Source organism: Labrus bergylta, chromosome 3 (genome assembly GCF_963930695.1).
Source record: "Labrus bergylta chromosome 3, fLabBer1.1, whole genome shotgun sequence".
In the NCBI taxonomy this organism is placed as follows: domain Eukaryota; kingdom Metazoa; phylum Chordata; class Actinopteri; order Labriformes; family Labridae; genus Labrus; species Labrus bergylta.
In genome coordinates this window covers 30,211,773-30,231,038 of record NC_089197.1, presented here as the reverse complement: position 1 = coordinate 30,231,038, position 19,266 = coordinate 30,211,773, and the positions used below count along the sequence as shown (strand labels likewise).

The window sequence follows — 19,266 nt, the reverse complement described above, 5'->3', positions numbered from 1 at the left end:
CCGTTTACCATGCTTATTAATTCTTTTGTGTGTGTCTGTGTGTGTTCATGTCTTCTTGAGTGATGACACACACACACACACACACACACGCACGGACGCACACACACACGCACACACACACACACACACACACACTACACACACACTACACACACACACACACACACACACTACACACACTACACACGCTCTGAGAGTTCAGTCCAAGATTGTCAAACGCGTTTTTTCCTCTCTGCACTCATTGGTGGAAGCGTTTGTCTTTGTTATCAGTCTGTTGGTTCAGTGGATTCTCCTCCTCGTCTGTTTGTAAATAGCTGCGCTCCTGCTGCCCTGGAGACAGACACACACCGCTCACTCGGTCCTCGCATGGACATTTCCTCACTCGGACCCCTCTCTGCCCCAGTCTCAGAAGCTGTGCGCAGTGTTCAGTTCTCAAAGAGCGAGAGAACACATCAGATCCCAGTCCGTCCTCCTCTCTCTCTCTCTCTCTGTGTCAGTCACACAAGAATGGATCTACCCTCTTAGCAGAACACAAGTCTACTTCAGCAGTTTGCAAGTTTGGCTCTCGTTGAAGAGCGAAACAAAAGCGGGACGCCTTTTCCCCCCCAGACGACATCCCCTCGTCCCGGCGCATCAACTTGGCTGTCAGAAACCTTCGCGATGACAGCAACCTGGCTACATTCACGCGTTCTGCTCCTGCTTTGTTTCATCTCCTCTGCAGCGTGCAATATGTTTGCCTTCACCGAGGAGCCCTCCGAGAGAGCCGGGAAGGCAGACGGGTATTGTAGTCGGATATTAAGGGCTCAGAGCAATCGGAAGGAGGTCAACAACGAGTTTCGACTGCGCGTTGAGGGAGACCCGGAGAGCTACCAGCCGGGGAGCACATACAGAGGTTGGTCTTTGTGCGCGAGATTTACGCACACTGCATTTGTTGGCACTGCACTTGCAATTTCCTTAAAACGCTTAAAGGTGGGCGATTCAAACTTAACACTAGTTAATCAGCTTTATTATTCGTTATTAAAATGTCCTGAGAGTGAACTAAAGTTGGTTAGAAAAAGACGATCCTTCATCCATATGGGGAAATGCACATTTAAAGTTTTTAGCAAAATGTGGGAACAATTCCCTTTTAGCAGATGACAGTTAACATTAATCATCTTTAAACTCTTCGATCTTATCGTAATTCTCTTTTATTGGTAAAATATAATGTTCAAAGTCAGAAGTCCCCGACTTACGTTCGTTCAAAATTAAAGTTAATGGATTCTGTTGATGAACATGCGCCATCTGCTCTGTGATGATCAAATGTTCATGTTCTCTTCTCGACAATATGTTGCGCTGTGGTTGGTCACATCCCTCCAGATAAGCATTAAAAGTCTCAAGCATCCAAAGTCGAACAACTGCGTAGGCAAAGTAATAAGGATTTGGAAATCCAATTGTGTTTAATAAAAGCTTTTATCCTTTCTAAAAATGAGTCATTTTTCAGTCCAAACTTCTATTTTTCAAGATGCTGATTAGGATTAAAATTGCAGGGAAATACATTTTGATTTGAACTTGAATGAAAGTTAAACTATAGTCTGTTAGATTGCAAAATATATTAAACATCTCAAAGAAAAACTACCAGGCTGAGAGGGAACCTTTTAATCATCTCCATCTCTAAGAAAATGGGAAATACTTTAGCAAAAGAAAAAATAATTAAACTTGAGAATGTATTACCCCTTATAGAACATGTGTTTTGTTAAGGAGTGAAAATTCTTCCAATTACTCTTTCACTGGATGCCTGTTCTCACTCTTATTTGCTTCCATCTAGTGACTCTGTTTGCATCCAGTCCCTCCTACTTCAGAGGGTTTACTCTTATTGCCCTAAAGGAAGGTGCAGAAGGAGACAAGGATGAGGACTACATTGGAAATTTCCAGGTAATGTAGCAGCTACAAAAAAAAACCCTACACATTTGTATGTTCTTTTTTTTCTCCAGTGAATGAACTCATCCTAATCTAGCCACACGTGTATAACTGTTATATCACCCCATCTTTCCCTTGGACCCGAGCACGAGCACTGTTGCATGACTTGTGTGAAGAAGAGAGTGAAAAAATAATCAGATCATACAGTAGATGGGCAGGTTGGGGGTCTTCACACATTTTCTTTTGCACAGCCTTGCCGTCTTCACATGTCAGAGCATGAGTATTCTCACCTCTCCTCCTCTAATAGGCTTGATAGCGTTCAAAGAATTACAGCTCCCACAGCCGGGCTTTGTAAGCCTGTGAACATACATGTGTGGAATTTGAGGAGTTATACGTATGTGTTCATGTATGTAGGGAGTGGATGCCATTCAGAATTACAGGGAAGTTCCACCTGCAGTAGGACTAATGTAGGAAGTAGCCTACATAGAATATATAATTATTATAAATATGCTTCTTAACAGCATACATACACAGTATATGTAGATGTTATTCATCATATTTCCAGGCGGCTGTTTTACTGTGATGTCACAGTAAGGGTTGAAAGGATAAATATAGGCCTAGTTAAAATCTTGTACTGCTGCGCTAACATTAGCGTTCAGCCACTTTCTAGCTTACGTTACCTTTGATAGTGTTACATGATGATATAGGAAAGGTGTAAACTCCTTGCTGAAGAAATGTTTGCTTGCTATCTTACGACATTAGCAAGCCAGCAAACATTTCTTGAATGCCATTTGATAGTGTTGGAATGCCTCTTTGTAGTGGATATAACAGGGAAGGCTTGACTCCCTGAAGCAGAGATTTTAGCTAACAAATGGAATGATAGCTTTCTAACAGTTATGTTAGCTTAAGCTGTCTAGTACCTAAAAGTGATAAAATGTTGTTTTACCTTCTATAGATATGGCCTGATAGCCTTTAAGATTTTCTCTAACCATTGTCTTTTCAGTTGTAGGCCCTTAGCTTTTCAACGGTAGCCGATGGAATGGCAACTGTTTGATTGAAATTTGCTCTACTAGAAAACAGTGATCAGCATGACAACATTTGAACTATCTTCAGTTTGTTTACATCGCCGGCCCGACGGATGACTCCTCCCCTCATGAATAAAAGTTGTTTAATTGAGGGACTAGAGAAAAGAAGAATAACATACTGTACTCACTGCTTAACTGTGTTTCTAGATCACGCTATTTTCAGGTAAATTTACATGCAGTTTGAAGATACGAGCATAATAAAGATTGCTAGCATTAGCATGCTAACACAACAATGCGGCACGAGTTGTTTCGGTTTCATGCTGGTGCTCAAGGGCGACATCTGCTGGATCAAAAAATCGAATATAAAGCCTTTAAAGTTATATTCTTGTATAGAGGCAGACCTTGTAAGGAAGAAGTTACTTAATGCTTTTAACAGTGTGCGTAGAGATCGCCTTTTGAGACTTTGAGAACTTGTCAGTTTCAGTTCTTTCCCACATTAAACCTTATTATTTGATTGAACCAGAAGTACAATACATGGGGAGGCTTTCACTGCAACTGTTTTGATCATGGCCCCTGTCCTGCTGTGGCACTCTCAGTGAACCTGAACCTTGTATATGGGACAACATTTTTAGTCCTGTGTGCATCTCACACCTAGTTTCCCGGAATAAACGACAAGGTTTTTCTGAATTTTATTTATCCTTGCAATTGATTTCAAACTGTTGTTGTTTAGCGCCAGCCTTGAGCTTGCACCTCAGCCATGTGGCAGTGTTTTGCATGGTGCGACGGTTTGCTAAATGTCAGGAGCAAAGAGCGTAAGCACTACATCATTTAGTCATGTTCAGTCACTTCCTTCCACACATGGACGAGGCGGAGTTTGTCGTACACAGAGAATCATAGATGTGTTTGATAGATTTGTGATCGCAGCCCTTAGATGTTAGCATCAGAAGTAAGAAGAATGAGTGTGTCATTAGTGAAACCTGCCTTTGATTCGTCTCCAGCCAGATAAGGTCTCTTTCACAGCTGCAGATGATCACCTGTCTTGTTGAAAGCACCATGTGACAGTGCAGTAAAAATAAACTGCTGTCCAAAGAGATATCCCTCTACCATCACCTGCGCAGTTAGTTTTTCATGATTTTTATCTTGTATGTGATAAAAAGCACACCAACACACAGACAAAAACACACCCAAACACACCAATTCTCCATTTCTGAAAGAGCTCTGGGTGGGCGGGCTTCCAGGCATTGAGAGGAAAGAAAGAGAAAATAAGCCGCAACAGAAGACGTCAGGCTTTATTTAACATACAGCTCATTTGAAATCTGCTGGTGTGCCCCATCCAAGCTGTCTCAGGACAGCTCTGCTCTTGATGAAAAGCACTTTTATTGAGCTTTTCTTGGGGAGGTCAGCTGCCACTGTGTGCATTTCCATGTGTATGTGGGTGTGTGTGTGTGTGTGTGTGTGTGTGTGTGTGTGTGTGTGTGTCTAGTTGTTGGTTGGAGAGTAAAACAGTGGGCAATGGTAGTATTGTCTGACAAGACATCACGTCTTAGCAGGGAAAAGTGATAGAACAAGAACAGGCAAATTATTTTGTGTGAGGATTGAAATCCGTGCCTTTAGGAGTGTCGCATATGACATGATTGTCAGTATAACAAGCAGGTCTACATACTATCATTTCTCAAGGATGAATTGATATTACAGCAACAAAACGGTTCTGACAAGTAACCTCTTTGCAAATCATGCTATTTGTATTCATCATTCCAGAGTCCCCATTTTATTCAGGACTGAGCAGCTGCGGTAGAGACAAGCTCTGACTCAGATACAACAAATTCTTGCATAGACTAAACACTGTCTTTCCAATATAGACTCACAGTTTTCTCTTCCCTTCACACATTTTGGCTGCTTTCGGTTGAAAATTTAAAAAACCTGGAATAGACACGTTTATTGACAACGGGTCTTAAGGTCACTTTGCAGCAAATTGGTTGCTTCGTTTTGCAGATGGTGTTAAATGCATCTCCAGGAGACTTCGCTTTGCTGGTTAACACGTGTTGCAGTCAAGTCAGGCTGGCTACAGGATGCCTGTTAGAAACCATGGGAACATTCGGGAGGGGGGAGTTGTAATCTGCCAGTCCAAGATGGGCCGCACACACATGCATAGCACTTCCACAAACACACAGGTCCTAGGCTCTCTTTCTCCCTCTCTCAATAATTCCAAACACACACACACACACACACACACACACACACACACACACACACACACACACACACACACATCCACACACACACATACACATCCACACACAATCCACTTTCTGAGGGAGCTCATTCATAACATGGCATGACAAAGGAAATTCTCTGCTGACAGCTTTATGGAGTGAGAAAGTTCTCCGACTTTACTGCCCTGATGTCACTTCCTATCAAACAGATCCTTGGTCTCAGGGCAGTGAATATTAGCCTGCCGGCTGTGCTCCCTCATGCAACCAGCTCCACTCTTTTCCCATACAGCTGAAATCAATGAGATGCTTAATGTCTCAGGCGTGTATCTGAGTATAGAGTGCTGCATGCTGTTGTGCTTGTATTTGATTTATTACAATATTGCATACTGGCATCATGATTGAACATCGCTGTGATGCGTATATGCTTAACCTGAATATTTATGAATTTAATTGAACTGATTTCATTTTAAAAAGTTTTACTACTTTCTACCGAGATGGCTAACTTTGTAGCTCCAGGTAGAAGCGACCTTGAACCAACAAGGCTGATACACATTGTTCAAAGTGAAAGAACAGCACTATGTGTCACATACAGTATTCACTCGTTTGGATTAATTGCTTTGCTATTTGGTGTCAAATGCCTCAATTAGCTTTTTTGTACTTTAATACATGGACAGAAGCAGTTCTTTTCACCAAGATTGGAATTTGGAAAATCTCAATTACCAGCATCTAGCCAACAGTAAGGCTTCTTATTTCAGCATCAATTAAAAAGCTTTTCAAAAGAAAACCAAAAATGATCCAAAACTAACAGCCTGCCCTAACTGCATGCAGGGCAAGCTAGCTTTAGCGACAAAATCATCTTAATTCTATTGCTTCCTAATGGAGTGTCCTATTGTCCGACGTCCTGGTTCTATTTTCCGTTCTGTCGCTCACTTAGCAGACAAGGAACGAGGTACGAGGGGGCACTACACGGCACTGACACGCCCTTTTCTCACTCAACAGAGCTTGTTAGCTTATTTTACTATGTGGAGATAACAGTGTGTTAATAATATCCTCAGACGTGAATGAAATGTTGTTCTTCTGTGTCAACACAGGAGATAAACTTTATTTCTGCTCACCACGTGCCGTTTTTTGAGTGTTGTGATTTGAGCTTGTCAATACAAAGCACCACACATCAGATTGTCCACCTTCAATACAAAAGTATTAAATGTTTTACTGTTTGCAAGGGGAAACTGTCATTGCAATTTTTGACTTTCCTAAAATTCCTTTATGTGCCTCAAATATTAAATCCATGCCCATTTCAGCAGCTAATTATGTTTAAAAGTGCTTTCTCATAGAACAAAAGAATACATATTTTGTATGGACATTTATATTTATTTGTAATGTTTGTGTGAATTTGCTTTTGCTTTACAGATAATTGATGAGGAAGAAACACAGTATATGACCAACTGCCCACCTGCTGTGACAGAGAGCACTCCTCGCAGACGCAACAGCATCCAGGTGTTTTGGACTGCGCCCCCCAGTGGCTCTGGCTGCGTCCTCCTGAAGTATGTTCACACAACACCTACAGAGTAGACAGCAGCACTCATTTCATATATTTTACACTACATTTGGGAACTAAAGGTGGAGGATACATGTTTAATTTTTGATAAGAAAGTTTCTTCTAGTTGCTTATTTGTTATCATCGGAGAACTGTAGATCCATGGAAGCTACATTTATCATGGAAGTTGACCTGTTGTGAAGGTTGGATCAGACTTTTCATTGGCAGAGCGTTTTGGGCTGGAGGGAGTGTAGCCCTGGATGAGAGAGTTTAGGTAAGGAGGACCTCGTAATTGTCGCTGGTTTGTAAGCGAGCAGCAAAATATTAAGCTATGTTATAAACTAAGGAGGGAATTCAAAATGAAGGGATTGTAATAAATGATCACAATTTCATATCACTTACCTCCAAGATCTACTTCATCTTGACGTCTGATTCACTTGTGATATATTCCAGCCTAAAACACTTCCATCTAGTTTTGCAGCTCAGTGCATTTTGCTCCTGTCAAGCATCTGTTTGTAGAGAACAGCTGTCAGGACCTTCAACCTTCTCATATAGACTGAGTTCAATTCTATCCACATATATAGAGGGTGACTTGGAAGCTTGTTGGGAGCAGCTTCGACCTGACAGATGTGATACCTGTTTCATCCTCTATCACGTATAGCTTTCAGCTCATTCAGACAGAATCACATTCTCTTTCTGAAGGCTCCAGATCTCACACACCTCCACATATCTGGATAAAGTGTGCCTGTATATGCCAGGATTTAGGCCCAACGGCTAAAATAAAAATCTTTGACAATTATATAAAAATATAATATTGAATATCACTGACAAACTGTATTGACAGCTATGTTTATTTCTTGGGTCAAACAAAGGTGGAACAGTTGCCATTAAATACTATTAGGTACTTCAGTTGCCACCATTAGGATACTGTACATTTCTCTCCACCTGCATGCAGCTGTTATGGCTTGTGTTTTGATGAATTGGAATTTGTTGCATTAATGCTCATTTGCTTGAGAGGGGGGCAATCTTTTTCTAAAATGCATGAAAAACGGCTGTTTGAAAACAGCACAGGAGCAGAGCTCTGCAGTATAGTTAGGCCGTGTTCACACTTGACTTCTTTTTTCAACTGCTAGCGCCTTTGTTTTTTACATACAACCCTTTTTTCCGTTGAATTGTTTTAACTTTTCAGAAAAGCACTGTGTGACGTCAAGCGCCTTTCTGACAGCTAACCAATCAGGACGAGTCGAGTAGGTGCGCGTGTACCTTCCCTAGTAACCTACTTCCCTAGTTACCGGTGCCCAAAAAGATGAATGCACCCATAAACGGCGCATTGGTTGTTCAGGAGCATCCTCCTCCTCAAACGCCAAAGCCAATGCAAATGGTTGCACTGTATTTGCCATTTTACCAGCCAACACACGGTAGAAAGCTTTCTGGTAGACGACCCAAACTTCCACCAGATATGTATGCATTGCGCATCTGCTCTGGTCCGTTACGAGTCCGTGCACCCTTGTCCGTCAACACCCACTTCCCCATCCTGCTTGTTCTTTTCTGTGCTAAATTTGTGTGTCTGCTCCGGCACGGTTGCGCCGAAGGCTTGATCCCTTTGTTGAGGTTACTGAACACTCGCGCAGAAGCGCTCAAAAGGTGCTGAAGGCAGCGTTTTTTTCTGAAAAAATAAGTCAAGTGTGAACACGGCCTTAGGGGTGCATTTCTCCCTTTCACATTTTATTTGAATAGAAGATGGTTTCTAGTTGTCTCATTTGCACTCATTTAGCTGTTGACATTTTTGCATTTTGTAAATTAGCTTCTCAGTCTTCTTTGATAGCTCTCACAATTGTAGTTTTTAAGAAGCTGACAAACTAAAGCAGGTTGGTTATCTTGGTGTTATTGCGTTTAAATTATTGTTTTCAGTAATATTTGTCTGACAAGGATTTAATTGTCTCATACGGAGTTCAATTTAAATGTTAATATTTTGATTTACAATCCAGCACTCCTTGGGATTGTGAATTGTACTTGCATATTACATCAGGTCCATATGTACAGAAACTCTTTCAATACAACCCCTCCCCCAAAAAGAGTTCAATGCAGAATTTCAAAATGTTGAGCCTCACCTGGCTTTATAAACTATTTATTACCGTTATTAGTTATGCAGCTGATTGACACCAATCAATTCTGCTCCTGTGAGTCTTCTGGGCTGGCTTGGAGTCAGGTACAGTCATGTTCACCTGACAGAGTATGACAGGAATCCATTTGTTACTACAGTGGGGGAATACGATGGAAACATGATGGGGGAATCTGCGACTTGCATTCTGATCAATGCATTATTTCACTTTTTTGTACACGACCTGTTACTCTGCTGCCTCTTCTACATCTCTGTAGTTCTTACTGAGGGGTGATAGAAGGTTGAATATCTTCTGCAGAAATGCATGTTATTATGTGACCTCCACCCTGCCAGAGTGTTGCGAGTTTCTCTTTTCTGCGTCTCTGTGCTTTCCAATTCCCTTGTGTTTATCCTCCTCGAGTATCTTCATGACCTGCCTGAGCTTTCCTTAACTCTCTCACACTGATGTGACATTGTGCCCCTTGCTCTCTCCAATTCCCTTTTTTCATCCATCTCTTCTTTGTCTTTATCTTCACTGTGTGTCATAGTTTCCTCATATTAGACCATGTTGTACTGTACATGTACATGTTGTTCTTCCCTTCTCATTGAGTACAGGGTAGAAATTGACAATTTGAAAGTGCAGAGATATGGTTGTAACACCAGGTTGCAGACAATAGGGGAGGGAGGGAGGGAGAAGTGTGAGAAGCAGACAGTTGAAAAGAGATGTCTCTGAAAGTCACGATTACATGCTGGGAGTGTGTACTTGCCACTGTTCTTCCCCTTTCTGGCAGTCAAAAAGATGACAAGGTTTTTGTGTGCTCACTACTGCAACACAACACACATCTTTATAAGGCTGCTTTGATTGAAGAGGTGCAACCCCTGTATCTAACTTTACAGCACAGACACAAAGACATTTTTTTTACACTATTGTGCTATCATACAGGCCTCATCATAAGCGGTAGGTGGTAACACAAAAACTGCCCAGTCAACAAATATGCACAGCAAAGAACCAACATTATAATGTGAAATAACATTATAGATTAGCCTAGCTTAGATAGGAAATTTCATTACCACCACAGGCAGGGATAATGTTTGCTTTTAATTTTGTTTCAAATCCCAAAAGAGCTGCCTGTTGGTCCGCCCGCCTGTAAAATATGATGGTTATTTAAAAAACGACATCTGGTTATGCAATAAGAAGTGTGTGTGTGTGTGTGGCTCAAGTATATGTACATGTGTTTCTGTAAGAAGGCTCCAGTGACTCAAATGCTGTCCCGGGAATCTTGCTCCTCCCGAGTGGTTTGCTGCAGTGTAATTGACAGGCAGTCTCCGTCTTTTAGATGGAAAGACTGAGCTTGGTGGTTTGGTGCATGATGATAGGGTCAGGCAAGGATGCGCATTCAAACTGCTGAACTATAAGCACCGACTTTGAAAGTTTAACCATCGAGTCCAGTTTATTTTGGGCTTTCTTACATTATATGCCAGAATCATATCAAGCCAAGGTTTCTTTCGCTCTATTGCTGGTATCACACTCTTGTTTTGTTGCAAATGCTTTCTACACATTGAAGCAATCACAAGCAGAGCTCCTCTAGAGGAGAAACTATGACACAGAAAAACACAAAGTCCACAGTGGTAGTTTGAGCACTTGGAAGAGATGTATAAAATGAATGACAAGACTGAAGTTATTGTGCTTGGCCCTTAAAACCTCAGAGAGACTTTTTCTTACGATATAACTGTTCTTAACTATATCAGCTTTGCATCTAGCACCACTGTTAGGAATCTAGGAGTTCTATTTGATCAAGATATGTCAAACAAATTTCAAGGACAGCCTATTTTCACCGTCGTAATATCTCTAAAATCAGATATATCCTGTCGCAAAACAATGCAAAACAACTAGTTCATGCATTTGTGACCTCCAGGTTAGATTATTGTAATTCTCTTTTATCAGGCTGCCCTGTTAGTCTCTAAAGACTCTTAGTCCAAAACGCTGCAGCTCGTGTACTGACTAGAAGTAGGAGAAGGGTTCCACATTACTCCAGTGTTGGCTTCTCTGCACTGGCTCCCTATGAACTAGAATATAATTTCAAATCCTTCTTCTCTCTAACAAACCTCTTAATGGTCAGGAACCATCTTATCTTAAAGAGCTAATAGTGCCTTATTACAATTCAAGAACATTACACTCCCAGAATGCAGGCCTGCTCATGGTACCTACAGTCTCTAAGTGTACTATGGGAGGTAGAGCCTTCAGTTATCAGGCTCTTCTCCTTTGGAATCATCTACCAGTCAGAGTCCTGGAGGCAGACACAGTCTGTACTTTTAAGAATAGACTTAAAACTTTCCTTTTTGATAAAGCTTATAGGGCTGGTGCAGGTATGGACCAGCTCCTAGTTATGCTGCTATAGACTTAGACTACTGGGGGAACTGGCACCTTGAGCTTTTATCTCTAACAGTCACTATCGTTAAATCTTAGTTACTAACCACATATTTTCCTGGGAGCGCCTGGCTTTCATGTCTCGTAGGTTCCTCAGGATTGTTGGTGGATGACCTGCCTGAAAGATTTTTTTTTAAAAATGACCCCACTCAATGAAAGAGTTAGGTCGTAGTCCAGTGTTACAAGTATCCAATGTTTTAACTGGGCTACTTCTACTGGTGTGTGAATACTTCATGCATTTAAAATGTTAAACTTGCGATTGTCAGTTAGGGATGCACAATAAATCTGCCTTACATGTAATAAGAGAAAAACATTTTTAAGTACAAATGCCCAGTGGCGATCCTAAAGTCCATTGGGGCTCAAGGCAAAAATCAGTTGGGGGGGGCCCTCCAACCAGGCTTCAGCAGGGCAATGAGAGTGAATGCTTTCAGATGGGGCCCCCCTAGGGAGATTTACTACTGTCATTGCAAAATTTGCACATTATGGGTTGCTGCTTTAGTTAGAATTTTGTCAGAATTTTGTCGGCCATGCCTTCACAATTTGTACACAACTTGACGAGGGCTACCTTTCTTACATCTGAAATAACCTTGCAGATCAGATGAAGGCCGAGCTAGCCGCTACCATCAGATTCATTATTTTCAATTTAAACTAGTCTTTCAGCAGGATCAGATCTAATTTTTTCACTCTTACTGCAAGTTTTAAAGAAAGCTTGGGAAGCAGGGGAGGATTTTGTCCATCTCACCTTTGTTCTTAATAAAATGTTAATTTCAGTTGAATTGGATTGAAAATAATTGGCTTCCATTCTGCTCATTAGTGGGGAACTTAACCATAAAGTCACACATGACCTTGCTATTGTGTGATGACAAAAAGTCAAACTATTGTCAGCAGGAGCGATTTTCACAGTTGAATTGTTTTGGCTGGGGACGTGCTGGTTGATCCTCAGAAGCAGAGTCACTCATATCAGAATATAATCCATAAATTGCGGTCGCCATTGAAGTTGCCACTATCTATCTTTCCATTTGTAGGTAGGAAGCAATTTATTTGTCATCTCCCTCTGGCGTGCGATATGGTGGATAGTGCAATGTGTTCTGATGGGCTGTCTGTGAGAGACAGTGTATCTGTGATCTGAAGAATGTCAAAACCATGTGCAGCTGTCAGAAACTGTTTATCTCCGTCTGCACAATGACGGGACAGATCAAGGAGGGCTTTGACGGAACTCTGAAGAGCCGAAGATAAAAGTATTGTTTTTTTTGCAGTTTATAGCGGAAACGGACAGTTTTCTTTTTCTTCAATGAAGTAATTTAATCTTTGCTTGTTGAGGGAGTTTGGAAAAACTATTTTTTTTACAAGAACACAAATGGAAATGTAGCTATAGAATGACAATCTTTTTGGCTGCTTTTCTTTTTAACTCTTCTGTCTTTCTGTCTTTTTGTCAACCTGTCACTCATGCATACAAACTCCCTTGCACACACACACACCCACACACATTCAAATCGGTGCACTCTCTGGGTGATTGGGATCGGCAGTGGTGTCGCTCTGGCAAAGTGACATAGAATTTAAATTGGGTGTTAAATAAGCATTGCTCTGCTTGATTGTCTGGCCAACTTGGGAAAGTGGGAAAGCAGTGAAGGAGAGTGGGCTGCTCTCACTCAGGCAGATATATGAAATTGGGGTGAGATTGAATTAAAGCGTGAACAATAAGAGATATGCTGGTTGTGTCACTTACCTTGAATCATTTCATCAACATTATGAGAGGCTGATGAGGCCATAATTCACACTTGCCCTCTCACAAACCTTCTTGATCTAAAACACTTTCCATATTGACCTCTATATTGTAAATGTGTGACTGAGTAGAGGTGTAGATGAGACTGAATAATAGTTTATAAGCAGGTTTAAACCTTTTCACACGGTAGCCACATTGCTTTAATTTTATGCTGTGGCCGGGAAGCGGAAATGTTTGAGCTCTTGTAAATTCAAAATCTATGAATCATTGTCATGAAAAACCCTCAATTAATAGGGAAAGTTCAGAAGGTCAATAGGCCAAATATCAAGGCAAAACCACAGACTGTAAATATTAATGGACCAAGCCTGGGTGACATCAGCCATCTGTTATGGCAGGGGGCTTTGGGGCTCAACGGTAGCCGCCGCCATGCTGGAAATTCTGTCTCAGCCTAACTTTTAGTCAACCTAACGACAGGCTTTGAGCTGAAGCAGAGGCGGGTTTTAAGCCTCTTGACGAACCGTTACATCACACCCACCTGTCAGTCATGTCAGCTACGCGCCTAACTGTGGATAACACGTATCGTTTTCAAAATCAAAACGGAGCCACAGTGTGTGCCAGTGATAACAATAACTAATAAGACCTTTAGTTTTTTGTACCAGGCTGTAAACATGTTTATCTATGCTGTAAAAACGGCTTTTTTGCCAGTTGTGTGTATATGACTTCTGGTGTTCCTGGAGCCAGCCTCAAGCGGACACTCGCAGGATTTTGTACTTCATTTTTCAAGACCGGAGGTTGCCGCTTGGGTAAAAGTCAAAATTGTATAAGCTATTAGTTAGCCACAGCTAATTCATGACAGCATACTTTAGCTATCAAGCAACTCCTGGCTTCTTTACTGGCAGTAAGCCTGTATGTTCATTTCAATCAGGAATTATTAAGAATTGAACAATTATTTGTTTAACAATTTAGAAAAGATAAATGTGAGTGTGTAATGTCTTTCGCTATTAACTCCATCATGATGACTTCATGCACTCGGAGGGGTAATGAGGCCGACAGCAGGATAGGATACCCCCCCCCCCCCCGGAAGTGTGTAAGAGATAGTTTAGCTTGAAAATATTTTGACTAAAAAGAAGGCAGCTGTAGCTCGTAGCTTCTTGAAATCAAAGCCTTTGTATTTTTACCATCAAACTCTCTCACTTACAATTATTCGAGGCACACACACACACATGTTCAAACTCAGACTCACACTGTCTTTCTCTCATGTGTAATATGTTATATTATCCTGTTTCACAGACTCGAACATTTTCAGTCACTCAGTAACTTCAGTAAACTATCACGGGGGAATTATCTGTGACTAAAAATTAAGACTGCAAGTAATAGGAGAGTGTGGTGAGTATAAAAGAGTGTTATCAGGATATAGTCGTTTGATAACTTGTGTAACATATGGCCTAATCAGCCTCTCGTGTACCCAGGCAGACTTGCCTTTTACAGTCCATCATGTTCCCTTTGCAGGGAAGTTCATGCTTAGATCACTTCTGTTTGAAATGACCCTTTGGCAGTAATAACCTCTTGTTTTCTCAATTTTGTAGCAGACTGATCTTTAGCTCTCTGATCTGTTGTTATCTTTTTCTGCCCACCTCACAGTGCTCAAATGAAAGGCCAATATGAGGCGAAGAAATACCAAGGGAACAGACAGTATTATGTTAGTAAGACTTTATCACTGTCATCTGTTACCTTGGAGATGCTGACTGTACTAATGCTATGCTCAAGCATATCGATCAACATTTATAATGGGCCTTGCAAGAAACCCTTCAATGTGCATATTTGTGCATAAGAGGCTTCTTGAAGTGATTTAAGAGGATTTATTGCATGCACCAGTTTTCTCATTGTGTTTTTCCACTACATATACTTACCGACATCATTTACGGGCTGTTCAAGTCTGCAGTGTGCCACAAACATAACCTGTGCTGTTATTGAAAAGGTAAAAATCACGTTATAGATAAGTAAAATGCATTGACATGAATTAACTTGAATTCATCTAAATCTAAGGGGTATCTACTGACTACTGAGGGGTTCAAGATTTATTAACGCAAATTTAGTTTTTTATCTTAAAGAAAAATGCTCAATAAAAGATGCTCATTAGTTTATAACTTAGTCACAGCATAATGTGACAAAGTAGATGAATTTTCTATTTTCTTCTCCTTTTCATTCTTTGGGGATTTTTTGTGAATAAACATTTCCTGCCAAAACAGATGAACATGCAGCCTTAAATAGCAATTTAAGGACTTAAACCTGGTTCATACTTGTGCATCAAATGTACGTCGTAGCTACAGCGTATGTGGCATACGCCCTTGTGAGTAAAACATTTTGCGTTGATGTGTCCGTGTGAATTCAATACTCCCCCTACGTACACTATTTGGCAGTTTGATTTTGATGCTCGTTATATCGCCGTTTTTTGGTTTTATCACATTCTCTGCTTGTTTGTGTACATTCATAAGTCAGAAAACCCAACACACAAAAAATTTGTGTAGTTTGAAGAATATTTGTGAGATAAAACATGAGACAATTCCTGTGGAGGCCCAACAGTGAAATGCCAGACTTAATATTTTAACAGCTTGATCCCAAAATGTTTTGTCTGTAGCTAAATTCCCCATTCATATTCTATGTGAGGTTAGAATTTTAAATCACCCACCTTTTTCTTTTTTTTTTTAAATACTTGATAATGATGGTGACTGAAAAAAACATAATCAGACATATGGTTTTGTGTGCAGGTTATTTAGCCTGTTTAAGAAGTCTGGGCTCCAGTTTTATCACTAAGTGACTTCTAAAAAGTATGGTGGCACTGAAAAGCATCTTTGGCTTGTTGACTGGTTTAATGATTCTGAATCATGCTCTCCTACTCCATCTCATTGTCCAAATGATGTCACCTCTGGTTCTAACATCTAATATTGCCAGGGCTATAATGCAAACCACGACTTAGAAAAAAGAAACAAAAATACAGTCCACAAACCTGCAGTTGACGCCATACAGTATTTGCAATATACAATATATATATTTTTTATTTAGTGTTTGGTTCTTGCATTATGCCCATTTCAACTTTAAAAGCAGTACAAAAACACACAAGTTAAATGTATAGTTTCTTTTCAACGTAGGCTTTCAGAGATGTAAATATTAGTTTTTTTTACACAGCTCAAACCAGTTTGATATTTCCATAAAACAATGGGAATTTAGTTAGATTAACGTCTTATCTTTGTTTAAAACAACCATAATTTCCTCCTTGAATTGTCATTTTATTTCCCCATGTTGCTGTTGGTATTCTCTTGCTTTGAGAAACTAGTTCTGGGATCAGATCAGCTTAACAGCTCAACTTAGTTTGATACTTCAGAATGAATGGCAACCAAACAGTCCAGCTGGACATGGCCCACCTGGATCAGACCTTACCCCAACATGTCCCTCCAGCATCTCATTGTTCGGTTATTTTATCCCCATGGAAACCTTCCTACAGCGATGGCTGGTGTAAAAGCCTGGTGTTTGTGGAAGTTAGGGGCCTGGAGGCTTGTTTTCTGTTGTTTTCTCAATTCTGTTGGACCCTGAAAGGGTTTGTCTGGAGGCTGATTTACATGTCAAGGCCCTTCTCAGACCTATGTTCCCTACCACCCAGAGGAACAAGCCTCTTAGACAGCTCAATCTAGCCAGGACCCAGATTTGGGAAACATTACTGTTTGCCCGTCCATCAGTTCTTATCAACACAGTGAATAGTCTACTATGTCTGTCTGCATTTCTGCATATCTTACTGTTGAAGTGCTATAGGGATATTTTTCAGTGCAAAATGACTCTTTTTAGTAGCAGCCTCTCTTTTTTAGGCTTTTCTTCAGCTTTCCAACCTCTCATTTCTTTGTACGCGACTTTCTTAGTGCTGATGCTTGCTTTTTTCGGTCTTTGTATGAGACACTGAATGCCTCCATCTGAAAAACAGCAATTTCCCTGTGGGCTCTGATACCTGCTTGTAGGAGTCTTCAGAAAAACAGGATGATGATCGTGATGAATACCTGCACCTGCTCCATCTGCCACAATTCACTGTTCAGACTCTATTAGATCTTAAAAAGCCAGGATTTTTTAACATTTCCTGCTTTCTGCTCTTTCAGTTTGAAACGTCTCATATTCTCCAGGTGTTTCTCATCTTCTTCAGCCATCTCCGATTGTGATATTCATGCTTAGTTCTGCATGTTATAAATATACATTTGAACTTGGGGCTGCCCCCAACAAACTTCAATCCTCATTGCCTCCCTCTCTTCTCGTTCTCTGTGTGTAGGGCGAGCATTGTGCAGAAGAGGATAATCTATTTCCAGGATGAAGGCTCACTCACCAAGCGGATGTGTGAGAAAGGTGGGTTTCTTTTATTGACATGGAATAAATCATTTGCCATGAGTTTCTTATTCCTTCGATCTCCCTGCTGTTACTCAATTTCACTCCCTACTGGTAGTGGATTTTTTCATTTCTTGATTTTGATGCAGGGACATTCCTGTCCCCTCTTCTACTTTGGCATGTGAATAATTGTAAATGAGTGCAACCCCTGGCTGTGCATGACATTGGAGCCGCACTGAGCAATAGATCAAACAAACCGAGCTGCACATACTTCCCATTGCTCACACACACACACACACACACACACACACACACACACACACACACACACATAACACCACCACTTGGGGACCACCCTCATCTGATTGTGATATATAAAGATAAATATATCAATGAGAAACCTCTCTTTTGTATCGCTATCTTCTGACATTTACTTCCTCTCCCTTCTCATCATTTCTGTACAGAATCGATGTATGGGGACACTACAGATAAACCTCTGCTTGACTGTTGTGCCTGTGGAACGGCAAAATACAGAGTCACCTTCTATGGAAACTGGTCAGAAAAGATTCATCCCAAAGACTATCCACGTAAGTACAAAATCGCTGCCCTCTGACACCACACAGGGTTTGGGATATTCTGTCGATTTACGGCCTTAATAGACCAAGTGGCAACCTCAGAGTGTTAAGGAAATGAAGCCAATGCAGATCTGCCAAAAACTACAAATCCATGATTAACATCTTCAGGCTGGTTAAAGCCTCTGGTTAAAGTCTCCAATTAAAAAGCAGAAATAAAACATCTAACATAATGTTTTTCTATTTTCTATACAAAACCAGTGCAGATCCTCGTTTCTCAGCAGAATAAAATGCTCTCTGCATTAGATGTGTGTGTTTTTTTTTGGCTTTGCTTACAGTTCTGCAATTTGTAAAAGTACAACTTTTGGAACACAAATCAAAAGCTGTTGCTAATGGAAATTTCTTTAAATAAAAGCAATTTTAGCCACACAGCTATTTAAAACAGGCTTAACGCTAATTCAAAGAGAGGCAGCAGTGCTACAAGACAACTTTTGCGACCAAGTACGATTAAGCGCAGGGGAAAAGCACTCTAACATACAAGTTGTGGGCATCGCCAGTGGAGCTAATGACAACTGTACATGGGATAGGGGATTTTTCTCTCACTCTGCTTAATCTCTTGGCCATGTTTGTGTTGTTTGAGTCTTTCGAAGACTTTTGTCATACATGTATGAGGTATTGAAATCGATATCCAATATCTGTGCCACATTCTTTATTGGTAGGTAAAAATCTAGTATTATTTTTAATTAACCACCAACTAGCAGATATCAGGTGACAGCTGTCACCATAGCTGGTTAACATTAGTTATTTCAGTGACATCCTATAATGATGTATTTGTTTAGAAGACATATGGGATACATGTTGTTTGCTTTTCACTGAAGTGAAGCATAATTGGTGTATACTGATAAACCATTCATATTTGACCGTTTCTTGTAATTTACACGACTCACTCTCCCTCAGGAAATGGAGGCGAGCAAGTTGCAGGTTTGATAAGTTCCAAAGCTTTTCTTAATTTTGTCTGGTAAATAGTCAGCACCACCTTATAGGATACAGTTAAGCCTTTTATAACAACAAAGTTTGCACTAAGGAAACTTTTGAAAAGATTTTGGTTTTGATGATATGATAGAAAGTATGGAGAAATGGAGGACAACGTTGATTTTGATCTTTTAATAGGATTTGTTGCCAATAGCAAAAATACAGATAATCTGAAGCCTCATCCTTTAATCTAGATTGTTGTACCTCAGCCCCAAAAAGGATATGTTCCCAATATGTGGGTGGTTTAGCCCCCATACAAGACTCTAAATAGTGGTGTGGGTGTTGCAGAATGTTACTAATGTTGGTAGTGATGTGTGTATAACCTTGAGCAACACTATCAGGATGCGAATGGACTTAAGGATTACACTGCCTCTCTT

The 19,266-nt window shown here is 40.6% G+C and overlaps 1 protein-coding gene across 1 annotated transcript in view; it reads left to right on the top strand.

Annotated features, from left to right (window-relative positions):
* Positions 1-235: 235 nt before the first annotated feature.
* spon1a (spondin 1a) overlaps positions 236-19,266 on the top strand; it is a 77,713-nt gene continuing 58,682 nt past the window's right edge. The window contains exons 1-5 of the mRNA XM_020655975.3: positions 236-892; positions 1,805-1,911; positions 6,545-6,678; positions 17,233-17,306; positions 17,750-17,872. Of these exons, the coding sequence (XP_020511631.1) occupies positions 661-892; positions 1,805-1,911; positions 6,545-6,678; positions 17,233-17,306; positions 17,750-17,872 (670 nt within the window). The 5' untranslated portion in view covers positions 236-660. The remainder of the gene's footprint in view (positions 893-1,804; positions 1,912-6,544; positions 6,679-17,232; positions 17,307-17,749; positions 17,873-19,266) is intronic.